At 40.9% G+C, this 17082-nt stretch overlaps 1 protein-coding gene across 1 annotated transcript in view; it reads right to left on the bottom strand.

Annotated features, from left to right (window-relative positions):
- Window positions 1-16934, bottom strand: part of CEBPZ (CCAAT enhancer binding protein zeta) — a 25088-nt gene extending 8154 nt beyond the window's left edge. The window contains exons 1-9 of the mRNA XM_074989663.1: window positions 16779-16934; window positions 14763-16291; window positions 13085-13316; window positions 11121-11295; window positions 10359-10447; window positions 9339-9392; window positions 6403-6505; window positions 6214-6282; window positions 588-654 (exon numbers count right to left, since the gene is read on the bottom strand). Coding sequence (XP_074845764.1) covers window positions 588-654; window positions 6214-6282; window positions 6403-6505; window positions 9339-9392; window positions 10359-10447; window positions 11121-11295; window positions 13085-13316; window positions 14763-16291; window positions 16779-16919 — 2459 coding nt within the window. The 5' untranslated portion in view covers window positions 16920-16934. The remainder of the gene's footprint in view (window positions 1-587; window positions 655-6213; window positions 6283-6402; window positions 6506-9338; window positions 9393-10358; window positions 10448-11120; window positions 11296-13084; window positions 13317-14762; window positions 16292-16778) is intronic.
- Window positions 16935-17082: the final 148 nt, after the last annotated feature.

Raw genomic sequence — 17082 nt, 5'->3', positions numbered from 1 at the left:
TGCAGTTTTTCAATGACATTTCTTATGCAATGCTTGCAATTCAAACACTATCATTGTGAGCATAACAACTTGCAAACAAAACTGACTATAAAAACAAAAATATGGGGAGGATCATAAAAAATAAACAAAACCCCCAAAACAGCTACCAGTTTGCTTTTTTCAACGTGGTCCATTTTAACAAACCAAGTTATCATCAGTTTTGTTTTGTTAGAATACAAACTAACATGGTTGTCTGTTACTATATATTTTAAAATAGGATTAATCAACTTGTTGTGCAACAACCAGTGCTTATGACTCCAGGCTAATAAGTTAACCAAGTGATGTGAGAAGTAGACTGATTTTGAACAGCGTTCCTTAAAATTTTAAGATTATGGTATCACCCCACTTCTAAAATATTTTTCACAACTTTCAGCTTTTCACATACAGCAAGGAATTTCAGTAAATAAATCACTCAAGCTAATCCAAGTTCCCACAGACTTTTCAAAGTAAACATATTCGGACAAACTGAAAAAATGCTACACTGTTTTTCTAAAGAATTACATCTTAGAAACAAAGCTCGTTATGAGTATTCACAAATATCTAATTACCTGTGGAAAAACACTTCATCCACTGGGATTTTACTTTCATCTTGGGCAAGGAATTCCTTACTGTTGACTGAAAAAAAACAAAAAACAAAAAAATCAGACCTGACTATGCTTTGCTTCACTAAAGGGGCAAGACTTTATAGCAAGCTGAACAGTATATAACATTTATGTTTTGTTACAAAAACACTATAATAAAATTGTTACCAAACTAAATTTGTAAAATATTTTATATTCTCAATTTCTTAAAATAAGAACATGAGTATATATACTAGTTAAAGTGGTAGAATGTGGGCTAACGTTCCATCCCACCAGAGCTCAAAGCCATTAGCTTGAACTATCCCCTGGATCCTCATTTATCTATAAGGGTCAGGAACAACAGAATATGGATAGAAGGAGAAAAAATAGCTTGGCGGTGGGATAGATTTTGGGGCCCTGTTTCCTCTCCACTTCTTCTACCACAAGACTGAGCTCTTCTCACCCTCGTGGTCTGACTAAAAGCTCTTCAACAGCTGTGGGACAGAGGAAACTGCAGCACAGGTCAGAAAGGAATGACTAGAACAGGATGAACCCTAGTTCTCCGAGGGTGCTGGATAATAGATCTTTTACTGTAGTGAAATGAGGAGAGATGACTTTCAGGTGATGGGAATGGTTTTCAATCAAAGTTACAAGAGAAAATCAGTACAGTGAAACTCTAGTTAATTAATTGCTCTAACTCATAGTTTTCAACTTGGTCTGGAAGCATGACTGCAATTTTTTTTAGCAGTATTCCTGCATGGGGGCATTGGTTTCCACAGGACCAAATCACAACTGCTTTTTACTCTAAATGTACACCTCAAGCTAGCGTGTTAAAAAACAGCTATCCCCAATGTGATGCCCTGACATATTTCATAAAAATATACTATGCAAAATAAAAACAAAAAAGCAGTCCAACAGCACTTTAAAGACTAACAAAGTAATTTATTAGGTGATGAGCTTTCATGGGACGGACCTACTTATTCAGACCATAACCATACCAGAACAGATAGCAATGGTCTGAAGAAGTGGGTCTGTCCCATGAAAGCTCATCACCTAATAAATTACTTTGTTAGTCTTTAAAGTGCTACTGGACTGCTTTTTTGTTTTGATAGAAGATAGACTAACACAGTTATCTCTTTGTTACTATGCAAAATAAAGATTTCTAAAGGGCATAATCTGACTAATTCCATGTTTTTAAAATGGTCAGTCTGCTCCTTAATTACTACAATAAATGAATGATCCATGTGAATGAATTCTAGGTAAAAATTCCTGACCATCTAGTCATACTGCCATAGAAGCCTTGTGCTGTTAAAGATGCATGGACTGCTCTATATACTAACACTCCATAGTATTTATTGCCTACAGCACTTCAAAGAGAACAGAACTAGGAGGTGTAGAGGCCAAACAAGTGACCAAAAGCCTTCAGCAGAAGACACGGCAACTTATCTTCATCAGCGAAGGTATAGATGAGTTGTTTCTTTGTGGAGCAAGAGTCTTAACCCTAGCCCAAGGATTTTTTTCTTTGTCACCCATTAACAAAAGGATGTTAAGATTACCTACTGTAATCCCTTTCCCTCCTCATTTCATTATTATCCATTCTTGTGGCCAAACCCTGCCCCTAAGCACTGGAAGGAGAAGGGCCACACAAAAGCTGGCCTATTTCTAAAAGAACTGTACCAACATAACACTGACAAAGGTGCTTACTAATCCTCACAACAGTCCCAGATTAGGAATTGTACATAGTAATCAATACACTTATAGACCCATCTTAATGCAATTAAAATCATTGTATAATCCATTCCAGAAGGTTTAACTCATCTTTCCTGCTTGAGTCACTTAGGCAGACAAATGTGGTTGTATGACAACTTGGGAGCAAGAATATAAACTGAAACCAGAGATTCAGTACAAATGTGTGGGTTTTTTTTTTTACACACACATGCAAACACTTAACTGTTTACCACCTCTTTTCACTCCATTTATCATGTAACTAAAAAAAACTTTTGTAAAGGAAGAAATGTACTTAAGTTTCTGCAAACAGCCTTAATAGTGACCTTATATCCCACCTCATCTTCCTGCTAGGGATAAGAGTATGCTGGTGCGATATTAGCAGTTCTGGAGTTATTTTAATAATTAACATTGCTTTCTACAAGTGAATGTGCCACAACATTCTAAACACATCTCAGGGACTGTGGCCATCTTTCATAAACTGGATTGAAAGCATCACAGAGCAAGCTTCTGAAGAGAAGGGTATTAGAGCCAAGTGGGCAGCGTGGATGAGGCAGATACAGTCTCTGGAATGGTGTATTACTGCAAATGCTTTTGAACCATACATACGTAAGAGACATGACACTTGTGTATTTTGTTCTGAATGGCAAAATGAACTGGAAGACACTTCTTCGAACAGTACACAGAGAAATTCTGTCAGCAGTGGAAACATAGCTATGGTTACTCCCGAGGCAATTCTGTTCCCAAAAAAAAAAGAAAACCATCTGTGCACAAGATTTTGAAAATTTGCAGAATTTTATTTGTCAATAAATTTAGATGCTCCAGCTTGGCAGTGGGCAGCACTGACCACCCCAAGGGACACAGATTCAGAAGTGAGACTGCAACTGACCCTGACATAGTGCAAAGGCCAGGCCCAAGAAACACCCTAGAGCCTTGCCCCTCTGTGCCTGACACATCAAGCGTGGGCAGACATTGGAAGTACACTCCTCCCCACTTGAAGACCGACCAACACTAGCAGGATGAGAGCCACTGGCCAGGATATTTCAGCCCTGGGTCGGGCTGGGGAGGGCCAGATGCAAGAACTCTGCAGGGGGGTCTGAGTGTGGGGGAGGGGTCCAGATGCACTGGGAATCCCCAGCGCCACTTTGCTGCAGTGATTTACCTCTCCAGAAGTCGAAAAAAATGCACCCCCCTCTACTAGAGAGGGACTTATGTCTGCTCTTACAGCTTCCCTTTGCTTCTCTGTCAAAGTTAATTATTCTGCTATTTTACATCTTTTTTCATGGAAATTTTATTTTTTTATATCCTTGTGACTCTCCCCAGTCCTTCTTACTGGAACAACAGCTTGTAAAACAAATCAGAACTTTGTTCTGCACATGAAAATTGCAAAAATAGCTCCATTTACCATATTCTAATAAGGCCTATCAGGGCATCAGAGCAGCAAGGTCTGCTGTTTCAGTAGTTCTACCCCTTTTTCTTGCAAATGTGTATTTTTCTGTATGGCAACAGCTTACTAATTCCCAGAAGCAATAACCTACTTCTCTATAAAGAAATTGACAATGAATACTAGAACACTAGGACTGGAAGGGACCTCGAGAGGCCAGCGAGTCCAGCCCCCTGCCCCAATGGCAAGACCAAGTACTATCTAAACCATCCGTAATAGACATCTATCTAACCTGTTCTTAAATATCTCCAGTGATGGAGATTCCACAACCTCCCTTGACAATTTATTCTTCTGTTTGACCACCCTGACAGTTAGGAACTTTCTCCTAACGTCCAACCTAAACCTCCCTCGCTGCAGTGTAAGCCCGTTGCCTCTTGTTCTATCCTCAGAGACCAAGAAGAACAAGTTTTCTCCTTCCTCCTTATGACTCCCTTTTAGATACCTGAAAACCGCTATCATGTCTCCCCTCAATCTTCTCTTTTCCAAACTAAACAAGCCCAATTTTTTCAACAGGTCACATTCTCTAGACCTTTAATCATTCTTGTCGCTCTTTTCTGGACCCTCTCTAGTTTCTCCACATCTTTTTTGAAGTGCGGTGCCCAGAACTGGACACAATACTCCAGCTGAGGCCTAACCATAATATAAATCATAATATAAAGGTAGCAACACATTGTCAATACTGTTTGGGCCTGGAGTTTTGAAGAGGAAATCCTCTCTGGAAAGTGCAAAATATGGAATCAGATTTTAAATCAGATCAAACTCTTATCAGACAAGAACTTGAGACCAATTTGCTGGAAAAGCTCCTGCTTGGACACCTAGACATGTCTTTGCAGAAAAGAGAATTCTGTTAAAGGAAAAAAAAAAACAAAACCCACTACACTTAGTTGGTGGCAACAGAAACCCAGTGCCTCAAATCTACTTCAGTTCAGTAGGGTATCGAACAGCAAGAACTGCATACACTAAGTTTAAGGGTCAACTGTAAGTAGCCATAGCTCTGCCAGAACAGGTCCTGGGAAAGTCCCAGGGCAGCCAGAAGTTTGCCAGCACGCCACCAGCTATGACACCTCGAAAGCACCACACCTTGCTCACGGGCAGCTCCTCCACACGGGAGTCCTCCTCAAAAGGACTCTGCAAACATCGAAATCCCCTGAAATCAGCTGATAAGAACAAGGGGATTTCAATGTCCACAGGGTCGTTTCAAAAAGGACCCCCATGCGGACAAGTCACGCGCGAACGAAACATGGCACGTTCGAAGTGCCGCAGCCGGAGGCACGCCAATGAGGCACCGAACACCCACCTCAGCACCTCATCAGCATTCTCCGATCCAGCCACCAGCATGGCCATTTCGAAGCCCTTCTCCAAAGTGTAGGACACAGCCATATTGGAGAGCACAGAAAATCTGAATAACTTTAAAAAAACCTCCCCTGATCATTCATTAGTCTTTGTATCCTCTTCTAATGTTTCAGAGGAGCCATTGAAAGTGATAGCAGAGTATATGTATAAGTAGTATACTTGCATTGGGTATTTTCAGGATGCAAAAGTTCTCTCCTGTAAGAGTGATTTACTCTCAGAAAATGGCTCACAGGGAGTTATCAAATGAAAATTACTGTTGGAACTACACAGTAAGGCTGCGGCTACATTACCCTTCCCTTTCAGAAGGGGCATGTAAATGCAGCCATTCGAAAATGCAAATGAGGCATGGATTTAACTCTCTCATGCCTCCATTTGTATACCCCTGTGGGATCTCTATTTAGAAAGGGGTTGTTTTTGAATCACAAACAGCCATTTAGCTGGGATTCCTTCCACCCAGGGGTGCTTTCGAAAGCAGGGTTTGCTTTCGAAGGAACCCTGGCTACACAGCTGTTTGTGATTTGCAAGAAGCCCTTTCAAAGCTGAGATCCCATGGAGGTATGCAAATGAAGCCCCAGATATTTAAATCTGCACCTCATTAGCATTTTTGAATGGTCACATTTACATGCCCCTTCCAAAAGGTAGGGATTGTGTAGCTGCAGCCTAAGAAGGTTATCAGGAAACCTGCTGAACCAAATATGCAGAAGCAAAGTCTACAGGTTTTTCTTAATCATTAACAGATGAAGAAAATGAGAGCTAAAGCAATTGCAACCCTTATGCCTCTATCAGATAGCATCCCTGCTGATAAATGGTCTAATGGCCACAAATTTTGAGCTGTGAACATTCCATACATATTTATGTGTAAGAAGTCTGGACCAAAGAGCATGGATCACATACTTGTCTCTGGAGAACAATTTCCTCTTCGTTACAGTGTTCTTGATGAAATAGGAATAACATTTATAGCATGGGGCACAGATACACACAGTGAAGGAAATAAAAATGCACAAAAAACGATTTACTGCCTTACATACACCACAATGAACATTATTCTTCCTTAGCCATTGCAATCTTTCAACTGGAAATATTTCCACTCACCAGCAAGACTACGCACATTGTTCATTAACTGTTTCTTCTTTGGCTGCATTACCACACTGCTCGTGTTCTCTGTGATAGAACATAACATCAATCAAATGTAATAGAAATGTGTTTTTTCACATTTTCAAATTGCCATTACTTGTATTAGTAATAAAGATTAAGTCCTATAATGTACAGAGCAGTTCCCACCTTTGCCTTTATGAAGTTTGGGGTTTCGGTACACAAAGCGATCCAAAAATCTCATTAGTGTGAAATCCTGTAAAGGATCACCTGCATACTGAATGTAATCACCCTGGAAGAAAAAGCCAAAAAATCATCAAGGTCTTAATTTCAAACTACACAAGAAATGAACTCACATAATGATTTTGCATTCAAACTTGTATTCTTTTTGTGTAGCGTACAATATTAATCCGAGTTAAAGGATGTCTAAATTACGTGAACTTTAAGTTAGCACATTTCTTTTCAGAGTCCCAAATTCTATGCTTTATTTTTATTCTTAGCATGAAGACACATTCACCAGCTCTCAGCCACTGCAACAATTCGATGATATCTTCCATTAGCCTCATTATGGGCTCATTGGATATACTCTGAAGTTCTTGATTACAAACTTTAAAATCCTTTAGATAAAAAGGTGCATACATCACAGTTAATGAAATCTACGCCGAGCACTAGTTAGCTATCACACAGTCGAAGCAAAATCTCAGGGCAAGTCTACACTAGACCTGAAAGTAGATCTGAGATATGCAATTCCAGCTACGACAATTGCATAGCTGAAACTGACATAGCTAAAATCAATTTATCAACCCATCCTCACGGAGGGAGCTCTGAGAGAAAGACTCTTCCCAGTGACCTCCCTTACTCCTTGCAAGAATGATGGTTTGATTTAGCACATCTCCCCTTAAGCTCCCAGTAAGCACAGACATACCCACAGTTGCAATTTTAAAAAACACACACACACACACACACACTTTTTAGGTGTTCTCTTTGGCACAGTATGAAACGTTATGAAAAGCATTTGTCCTGTCTACATAGTCACTTTGTGAAAAGCACTCAAAAAGCACAATATTATTCAAAGTACTGATTTATATGGATACTTCCTACTTATTCTATCATTAGCATTTATGACCTGCATTTATGTGGCTTCCCTCATCCCACTGCATGCCTTAGATCAATCCTCTATAGCCTCTTTATTACCACAATTTTAAAAGGAGAGAGACTCGGAAAATTCTGGCAATTAAACAAACATGCCTAAAGGCCCTTTGACAAAACACACCTCAAAAAATAAGATGTGAGAGCAGTTACAGATCTTTGTAAACAGCTCTGTACTTTTAACTAACACAACTTTCCTTAATCAAATGAAAGAATTTGAAGCTGAAGTTCAGAGAAGTGCGATTCTTAAACTAGGAGCACATGGAGGCATCTTTTTTTAAACAGTGTATGCTGGCTCTCCAAGAAATAAAAATACGATTACTCAGTTTACCAATACAAACGGATCATTTTGCAATCAAAATGCTATCCAAGAACCGGTAGGCTACGTCTACACTACAGCGATCCTTTGGAAGAAGTTCTGCTACAAGAGATGTTTCGAAAAATCTTCTTTCAAAAGACTGCATTCACACACAAAAAAAACCAGATTGAAAGATCTATCTGCTCTTTCGATAGAGCCCATCTCACCCACACACAACCCCATCTCTTTTGAAAGAACAGGACAGGGATCGAAAAATCCGGCACCATGAGGCCTGCTTTTTCAACAGAGGGGGTCCAGGGAGGATCTAAACATGCTTTTCTCCAAAAGGATCTTTCGGAAAAAGGCATTCTTCCTCATCTGGGAGAAGAGGCCTGCCGGAAAAAACACCGCATTCTTTAGATTTCAGATCAAAAGAGTGCATTTTGTGTGTAGATGCTCTGTGGGTTTTTTCAAAAAAGGCCCAGGTTTTCTGGAAAAACTTGCTAGTGTAGATGCAGCTGTAGGAAAAGACCCCTACTGCTTTAAGTCTATATGCCAGCACCAAGCAGGTTAAATATCTTGCAAATTTACATAGCCCTCTTATTCTGGGAGGAAATAAATTGCATTAAGAGATATATCTATATACATTGTGACAATTTCCCATCAACCCCTCTGGATCCCTGAGCTTCCTGGCGGTACTCTGTTGTGCCTCAGAGACTTACAGAAACTCCTTATCTGCCCAGGCCTTTCCAGAGGCAGGTGTCTCCACTTAGCGAGCCATCTTCATCATAGGCAAGCCACTTCACCCACCACTTCCCTGTGGTACCTTTTTGCTCCACTCCTGCTTCTGCTGTGCTGTGCAACTTCCAAAACCTTCCCCCCTGCTACCAGGCAGGGAGCCTTTTATAGGGAGTGCAGGGCCTCAGCTGACCACAAGTGCTGATTTGACTCTGCTGTGGCTAATTCTTAATGAGGCCCCCAGCTGCCTGCCTTAACTGGGTTTACTCCAGGAACAGGAAAGTATCCCCCCACCTGCCGGTATACCCGCCTTCTTGCAGGATCCTGTAGCCCACAGGCAGCAGTTTGCCACAACATATATAAATTAAGGCAACTAAAGAACAGCAAAAAACAGAACAGCAGAAAAAGGCACCATGACACTCAAAAAAGTAAATTAATCTTCCATCTGTACTCAAATCCCAGAACACACCAAAGAAAAGTCAGTGGGATGAGACACCTACCAATTTCCCCAAAGTTCATGGAACCACTTCAGACAAATGTTAGTGTAAACAGAGGATGATACGGTGCTAGATCTGTGAAACCTCAGCTAGCCATGCCCACTCTCTGTAAGTATGTGATTTGGTGGGGGGTGGGGGGAAGCCATCCATATTGGCTCCTCCTAAGCATTATCTCATTCAGATTAAAATATTGAAATCCACTCTCTGAACTTTTATTTTAACCATATAATTCATGATGTCAAAGAAATTCTAGCCATATCTGCAGAGTTCAAGTTCTGTCACATCCCAGAAATCAGATAAGCGCTGTTGCCAAGTTTAGATCTAGTAAACCGCAGACTGTCTAGGCCCTAGTTATTCCATTAAGTTTTATACTTGTGATTCACCAGTCTTTCTGATGCCAACACAAAATGCAATTTCACACTACAGAACAGTAAAAGACTTACCTCTAAGATAGTTTTTGCAAAAAGAGCCACTGATGGATGAAAGTGTTCAGACAGCTAAAAAATAAAAACCATTCATGTATTTCTAATTCAAATATGTGTGCAGTCAGAAAACAAAAGCCTCTTTCATTTGACTACTGCTACAGCATTACACATGGGCTGGGTCTACACTACAGAGTTTTGTCGACAGAAGTGGTGTGGCGGGGGGGTTTCTGTCGACATAACTCAGGGACCGTCCACACACTTGAAGCATTCTCTCAACAGAACTCTGCACTCTCCTCGACAGTATTATCCCTCAAAAATTTGAGGCATAACCATCTCTGGCCAGAATACTGTCGACACAGAGGGCTTCTGGTTGCCAGGCCGCCCTTTGCAGAGCTGCCATTCCGCTTTCTGGCATTAGAGGGCAGTGTAGTATGGCAGTTCTCCGGAGACAGAGCAAGTTTTGTGCAGATGCAATCCGTAGACAGAATACTGATGAGATTTCACTGTCAACAGTAACTTCTGTCGACAGACGCTTCTAATGTAGACATAGCCACGGTGTCTTAGCAGATTCATGGAATACCCCCATTGTGAGAATGTAGATATTTGCTCAGGTACATACACTATAGCCCCTTTGAATTCAAGAAAGTCTGATTTGTGCTTCCTGGAAACGGACCTAGACTTTATTACAGAATAAAAATTAAAGCTTGTTATATGCACTTACAACCTTAGTACAAAAATCGATGCAAACGTAAGAGTATGTGAAAGATCTGTTGCTATGATTCTAATCCCAGGCTAAAAGTTGCAATTGCAAACATAACACCCCATAATTGACATGTAATCTATGCAAGTTAAAGATGAATACATTATATCCTTTAATCCAATATTATACCACTTAATTAAAATTTTGCAAAATTCAGGAACAGATAAGAACATGTTTGCACAAAGGTGAGTCTCTATTTCAGCACATCAAAACCAAACTGTTTTATTGGTGAACTAGGAATAAAAATCATACTAAACAAAGTCATAAAAACACTTTACCTTTTTTAATTCCCAAAGACTTGTGCTCTCAGCACCACAGAATAATGGATTTCGGTGAAATGGATCATAGCAACTTGAATTCTTTCCACCTGAAGCAAGCACAAAATCTTTTAAGCTTCTCCAAACATATATGTGCATATTTATATACTGGAACAAAATCTGTATTCAAAATTAAGGGAGAAGACGACCTCTATTTAAATGCTGACCCCTCTGGACCAGACTCGCACTTACAGATTTTTTTAAAGTCAGGTTTTAATTTATCCTTTCACTTTTTCATTAAAGCTATGTCTACACTAGAGGTATCTGTTGACAGAAGTTACTGTCAAGAGGGAAATCTCAACAGAACCCCTGTCAACAGATTACATCTACACACAACTTGCTCTGTCGACAGAGAACTGCCAGACTGCACTGACCTCTGGTGCCAGAAAGCAGAATGACAGCTCTGCAAAGAGGGCTGCCTGGCAACCAGAAGCACTCTCTGTCCACAGAAGTGCCTGCCTGCCTGCCTACCCACCCACCCCCCGCCCTCCCGTCGACAGATTATTATGCCTCCAATTTCTGGAGATAACACTGTCGAGGCAAGTGCAGAGTTCTGTTGAGAATCTATCGACAGAATGTGCTAAGTGTGTAGACACTCCCTGAGTTATGTCGACAGACCGTCCACAAAAACTCTCTGGTGTAGCCCCAGCTCAAGTGTCCTGATCAATGTACCAGAAGATAACAGTGTTACTGAATATGACTTTGATTTCTAGCTGAGTTTACCTCTCATGTTCTGATGATGCACCCAGGAGGCTGATGAGTTTGCACCATCTGCTTTGACAGTATTTTCCGTCACACTCTTTCTTTCTGCCTCCATTTTTGTGTCTCCATCTATGAAATTTTCCTCATCCTCTTCAGCTTCTTCTAGGTCATGGAAGTGTTCTTCTTCTTCAGACTCCTACGTAAAACATTTTTGCATGAATTCTTTCCTTTTTATGTCATAGTAGAAGTAAAGAAGTCTGTCTCACAATATTATATTTTTGTTGGTCACTTTTTAATAGGATTATGTAAACAAAGTGAGCTCAGTGTTAAAGATATTTTTGTTATTAGGCATTATGCAGGAATTACTGGGTAAAATTCTATAATCTGTACTATGCATCAGGTCAGATTGACAGTCTGAATGGTCTTCTCCAGCCTTCAAAATGTATTAATATTTCAAAGAGGGGTAAGAGGGGCACTTGGCATATCAGTGCATGTATAACATTCTTACTACATTATTTCAAGCATAGTACAGCTGACCCTCAACACCATGAGCCTAGGAAAACACCCTACTCTTAAATGTCCTCTCCTTGACCACTTCTTTGCTGGTCTTGAAAGTCTGGTTGCTGAAGACAAAAAAATGCCATTATACTAAACATGCTGCACACTACATCCCGCTAGTAACTAGGGCACTTTCTGTAATGGTATTTAAAATGGATTGGCCCCTTCCAACACTAGGAGTCAGAGGCTGAATCAGGGAAATCTGTTGATGGTCATTTATGACCAGGAGGTCACACTTTCCTAGTGCAGGCAGATGCATGGGAAACCTCTCAGTATACACCTCCAAGCTGGGCATAACCATCAGAGAATCCCCACAGGAGAATGGAGCCAGGTTAATGTTGGTGGCACAACCAGGAAAAAAGGCCAAATAACATCACATAATAAAAACCAACAGGACTCAGTGGCAGAATTCCTCCAATCTCTGCTGCAGAAGAGAACAGTTCCATGAGCCAGTGGCTTTCATGGTGGTTGCAAATCACCAGTCCAGCAATGTTCAGGGATTATATTCAACGTATACACTTGTTCTACATTATTTTGTCAAAATATGTGTAGATCACCTTTACAGTAATTCCACAGCACACTGTAATCCTCTGGTAGCCTTCAATTATTACCCAAATTGTATGAAATATGCTTCCATAATCTATTCTAAAATGTGGATAAAATAACTCTGAAAGTTAAATGGTTGACATGCTGATCAAACCACAATCACAGCTATTTCTAATCAAAATATCAATGCTGGAATGCTATTAAATATAATTGACAGTGTTTTACAAAATAATGATCCAAAAACCTGCCTTCAACAGCTTACAAGTAAAAGGCATGATCTTTTACCCATTAGTCAATAGCAAGATTCCTACTGACTTCAAAGAAAGCAGAATTGGGCCCTAAATTAGACAAGACAAACACACATCAAGGAAAAATTATTCAAGAAATGTAAATATTACTGGGAAGGATATATTATTGGAAAAAAATACATTTCAAGATGGTGAGAAGGCACATGGAAGGCTATACTAGACACAACTGAAGTGGAAAAGCTGAGTCAAGCAACAAAGACAAAGTTGAGAGGACTGTGAGAAAACACAGGTTGAGAAGGAAAAAGTAATTTTATTTTGTTAACTCTCTTTGGGGCAGAATGATTACAGAGCACCTAGCGCAGGGAGGTCCCCTGTTCCTGACTGGAGTCTATGGCCAAGGTTAGAATACAAATCAGATTTGTACCATGTCTAAAAATTATTTGAGGCTATTAAGGAAAAGATAGATGAGAAATCAACTAGTTACCCCTAGTCAGAAGTTCAAGAATATATTTAATAAAGCCAAAGGGACAAGAATCACTTGTCAAAAGAAACAGATCTGGTTTTAGCATTATCAAAGCTGGTAAGTGGTGTCCCCACACAGTATTACAGAAATTGTTAAAAGTCACACTATACCACATGATCCTGCAGCTGAACCCGTAATCCTGGTTTTATTTTCAGAATCTCAGACACAAGATACAGGGCTCCACAAATGAAAGGTGGCATTTGTCCGGACGTGACTTGAAGTAATCTTTTCACAAAGGCCTTCACCCGTCGCAACACGACATCTGCTTTCACAGACTTGTAAACAAGATTTAGAAACATGGACTGCTTTGAACATGCTGCTAGCCCTGGATCCAGCAGCTTCCTGTGGAAAATACAGGATTATCAGCAATATTTGCTTCTATTAATCTATATATTATTGTGTTATTACCATTAATTGTAACATTTACCTTTTCATGTTGCACACTGGTATCTAAAAATGTAGTTACTATTTATTCCACAGTACAGAATAGTACAATAAATAATGATTTTTTAAATATGTCAACTGTTGGAATAGTACGTTATGATATTTAACATGAAAAACACATTTCTGAATAGTCAGGTAATGGCAAAACAGCCTGTGTTTAAGAAAAGATTGGGCATGTCTCAACAGAAAGCAAAACATCATGATAAAGGTTTAAAATGTTAAAAAAAAGAATAGTTGTAAAAGGATCTACGCAATTTCTTCACACTTTCAAAGCATAGGAAAAACTGTTTCAAATAGTGGAAAGATATGGATAGGTCCCCTTACAGCACTTTATCTGGCATCAATCAGAGTTCCACTATCTCATTCTTCAGGTTTGCAAGGGCTGGAAGCCACTGCACAAAGTATGTTCCACATAGAGAGGAACAAAAGGAAAGATGAGTGCCTTGGATTAGTCAGTGGCTTTCCTTGGCCAGTTAAGAACTGGGATAAAAAGGTTTCGAAGGGCCTTCCAAACAGACGAAAGAGGAAAAATTTTAAAATGCAGAGCGTCTAGGGGTGGGTCTATTCCAGTGGCTCTCAGCCTTTCCAGACTAGGGTACCTGTTTCAGGCATCTGATTTGTCTTGCATAACACAAGTTTCATCTCACTTAAAAATTACTTGCTTACAAAAATCAGACAAATATAAAAGTGTCACAGCCCACTGATACTAAAAATTTGCCTACGTTCTCCTTTTTACCATATAATCACAAAATCTCTGAACTGGAATATATACTTACATTTCAGTGTATAGCACAGAAAACAGTATAAACAAGTCATTGTCTGTATTAAATTTCAGTGTGTATTGACTTTGCTAGTGCTTTTTAGGTAGCTTGTTGTAAAACTGAACAAATGTCTAGATGAATTTATGTCCCACTGGAAGACCTCTATGTACCACTCCGCCCCACCCTGCCCCACCCCCGGTTAAGAACCACTCCCATGGATTCTCAACATCTTTCCCCAAAAGAAGATCACAAGAGTTTATGAAAACTGCTATTAAAACAAAAATTAGACAACTAAAATAAAGGTTAGAGAAGCATGTGATGATCAGTAAGTTTCAAAGTTAAGTATGGAGTTAAAACATTCAAATGGAAAATGATGCATGAACAATCGGTTCAAGTTAAATGCTCTGTTTTGATGACCTGTGTGACAGTCATGTCATTACCCTTTCTTCATTCTCTATAACGTATATTGTAGGAGGATGGACACACAAGTGAGCCTTTAATAACATCAGAAATTTTAGCGTAAGAAAATTGGAAACTTAAGTCCAGGCAAGTTACCAGTGACAATGAAATTCAGATCACTTACTTGTATAATGCTGCATAGTATCTATCTGATACTGTCTGATGAGAGTCCATTACTTGAAAAAGCAACATCAGGGCCTGGACACTGGTGCTGAAGTTTACAAGATGTATTACCTTAAACAAAGTGTTCATCTGCTCTTTCACTTTCTCATCCCCAATCTGAGCATAAGGGTAAGCTCTGTTCACTCCAGTAAGAAGAGCACTAAGCATTTTGGAGTCTACTTCTTTTTTCTTGATGCAACTCCGAAAAAAGCAAAAATATAGAGTTATCAGTTTGTTAGCCAGATCGCTTTCCTCATGGCTGAGGACTATCTGATTTAAAAAACAAACTGCATAATACTGAGCTTTCTGGCTAATGTTTGATCGGTAGAGAAGCCTCTCCACTTCATTACACACTACTCCTTTCATGTTTGGATGTTTATGAAGTAAGGTCTCCAGAAGATAAGATGCTTTGGTGGCTATTTTGTTCTGAGGATCTCCCAGTTTATTTACCAGCTGCACAAGAAGAGCTTTCTCCCCCTCTGGCTTGTTACAGAGGATCTCATAAACCACTGAAAGGGCTCGAGTCTTAGTTGCCACCAAACAATCATGGGTCAGTGTTTCTAATACCTGCACAAACTCAGCCACCAAGTGTTTCAGTTGATGCTCAAAGTACCATAATATCAATCGCCTGTCCCTTGAATCTCTGTTGCCACTAGAAAGCTTCTCCAGTTTGTTGAAAGGACGTTGAGAGAAAGTGTGGAGTTTGCGACTGTCTGGTAAGAGATCTGAAAGCAGAAGATCCTTGAAAGTATCCAAAGCCATTAGGCTCTGACGCCTGCTGCCCTTCTTTTTAATGAGATTCACCAAGGTCTCAACAAACTGGAGAGTGTGGACAGCCCCATCTTGGATAAGAAGAGTCATGGCTGCCATTCTGTCAGCTAATGTACCTGTTGACACAACAGTGTTCATCCAAGCAGAGGAGGCCCCCTTCTGAAGATTTGTCTTACTTTTATACAGGTCTGCCTCCTGCTGATACAGTCTTTGTGCCAAGGCTTTATACTTTGACACAGACACCTGATTTTGTTGCTCAGATGAAAACTCATTAGTGTACTCTAGATCATACCATTTGCCCCCTGGTTTGATCAGCTGAACTTGCCTAGTATGAAATTCAAATACCTCTTCTTGTTTCTGTTTCTGTTTCTTTACCACTGTTACTGCAGAAATGTGCTCTTCCCTATGCTGAGGTGGCTTCTTCCCAACTTTACCATTATTTATCTGTGCTTTTCCTTTGATTTCTCTGCCCTGATTCTCTTTCTTTTCCTCTGACAAAGAGGCATTGATGTCCTTTTTATTGATTTTCTCTTTGTTTGTTGACTTGTCCTTTTTTTCCTTTTCCTCTACCACCATGAATGTTTTTGAATATTTACACACGCCTAGTGACTTTACAAATGCTTCCAGTTCACCTTGCCCCAGATCATCAATTGCTCCTTGTTTACCACCATCCACTATTTCTTCTGTCTCGTCCAGAGAAGCAAGCATAATATAATCTTGCTACATTAAAACAAAAAGAAACATTTATAAAAGCAAGTGTAGAGACACTGACAGGTGCTATACAAATGACATACAGAAGGAAAACCACCACGGAAAGCGGTGGTGTCCCTTCGTGGGCCGGTCGGGGGAGCATAACCATGACCACGCACACCGGGGGAAGACGGGTAAGACCGTTACACTTTGGAATGGCTCTATCCTGGCTCTGCTGCCGCCGCACATTTACACGCAAGCTGCTTTTCTTCTCCCGCCCGCCCAGCGAGGATCGGAGCGCTGGGGAGCGGCACTTCCCACGCCGTACGGTACCACGCGGACTCGGCCCGGGCGGCGCAGGGAGAGGAAGGCCCAATTTTCCGCAGGGCTCGGCCGCCCATGGAGAAGGATCCGCCAGCTCCCCGAGTTTACCACCCCTGTGCCCTGCCCCCGGGGCTGCCTCTGCTACCTACAGCCAAAGCCCGCGCCCTGCCGTCTCATCCCAGCGACCTCCCACCTTGGTGCCGCCAAGGCGCAGCACATCCTGCAGCGTGAAGCCATCTTCAGCTTCGGCTCCATCCTCCTCGTCCAGCTCCCTCAGACCAGCCGCCGCCGCCATCACCACCCCGCCAGCCGCCACCTGGCGCCTGCGCGTCATCCACTTCCGACGGAAGTGGCAGGTCCGGCAAGGGAGGTGGAGAACCAAAGAGGTTCCCGCCCGGGAAAGGGGAGAGGGACGCCCGCCCCACAGCCAGAGAACCCCTCATACTTTTCATCGTCGCTTGTGCCTAGCCCAACTGAAGACTCACTCCCACTGCCTG

The sequence above is a fragment of the Carettochelys insculpta genome, chromosome 3 (genome assembly GCF_033958435.1).
Source record: "Carettochelys insculpta isolate YL-2023 chromosome 3, ASM3395843v1, whole genome shotgun sequence".
Taxonomy (NCBI): Eukaryota; Metazoa; Chordata; order Testudines; family Carettochelyidae; genus Carettochelys; species Carettochelys insculpta.
The sequence above is the reverse complement of the archived record's forward strand: the minus strand, read 5'-3'. Positions and strand labels throughout refer to the sequence as shown.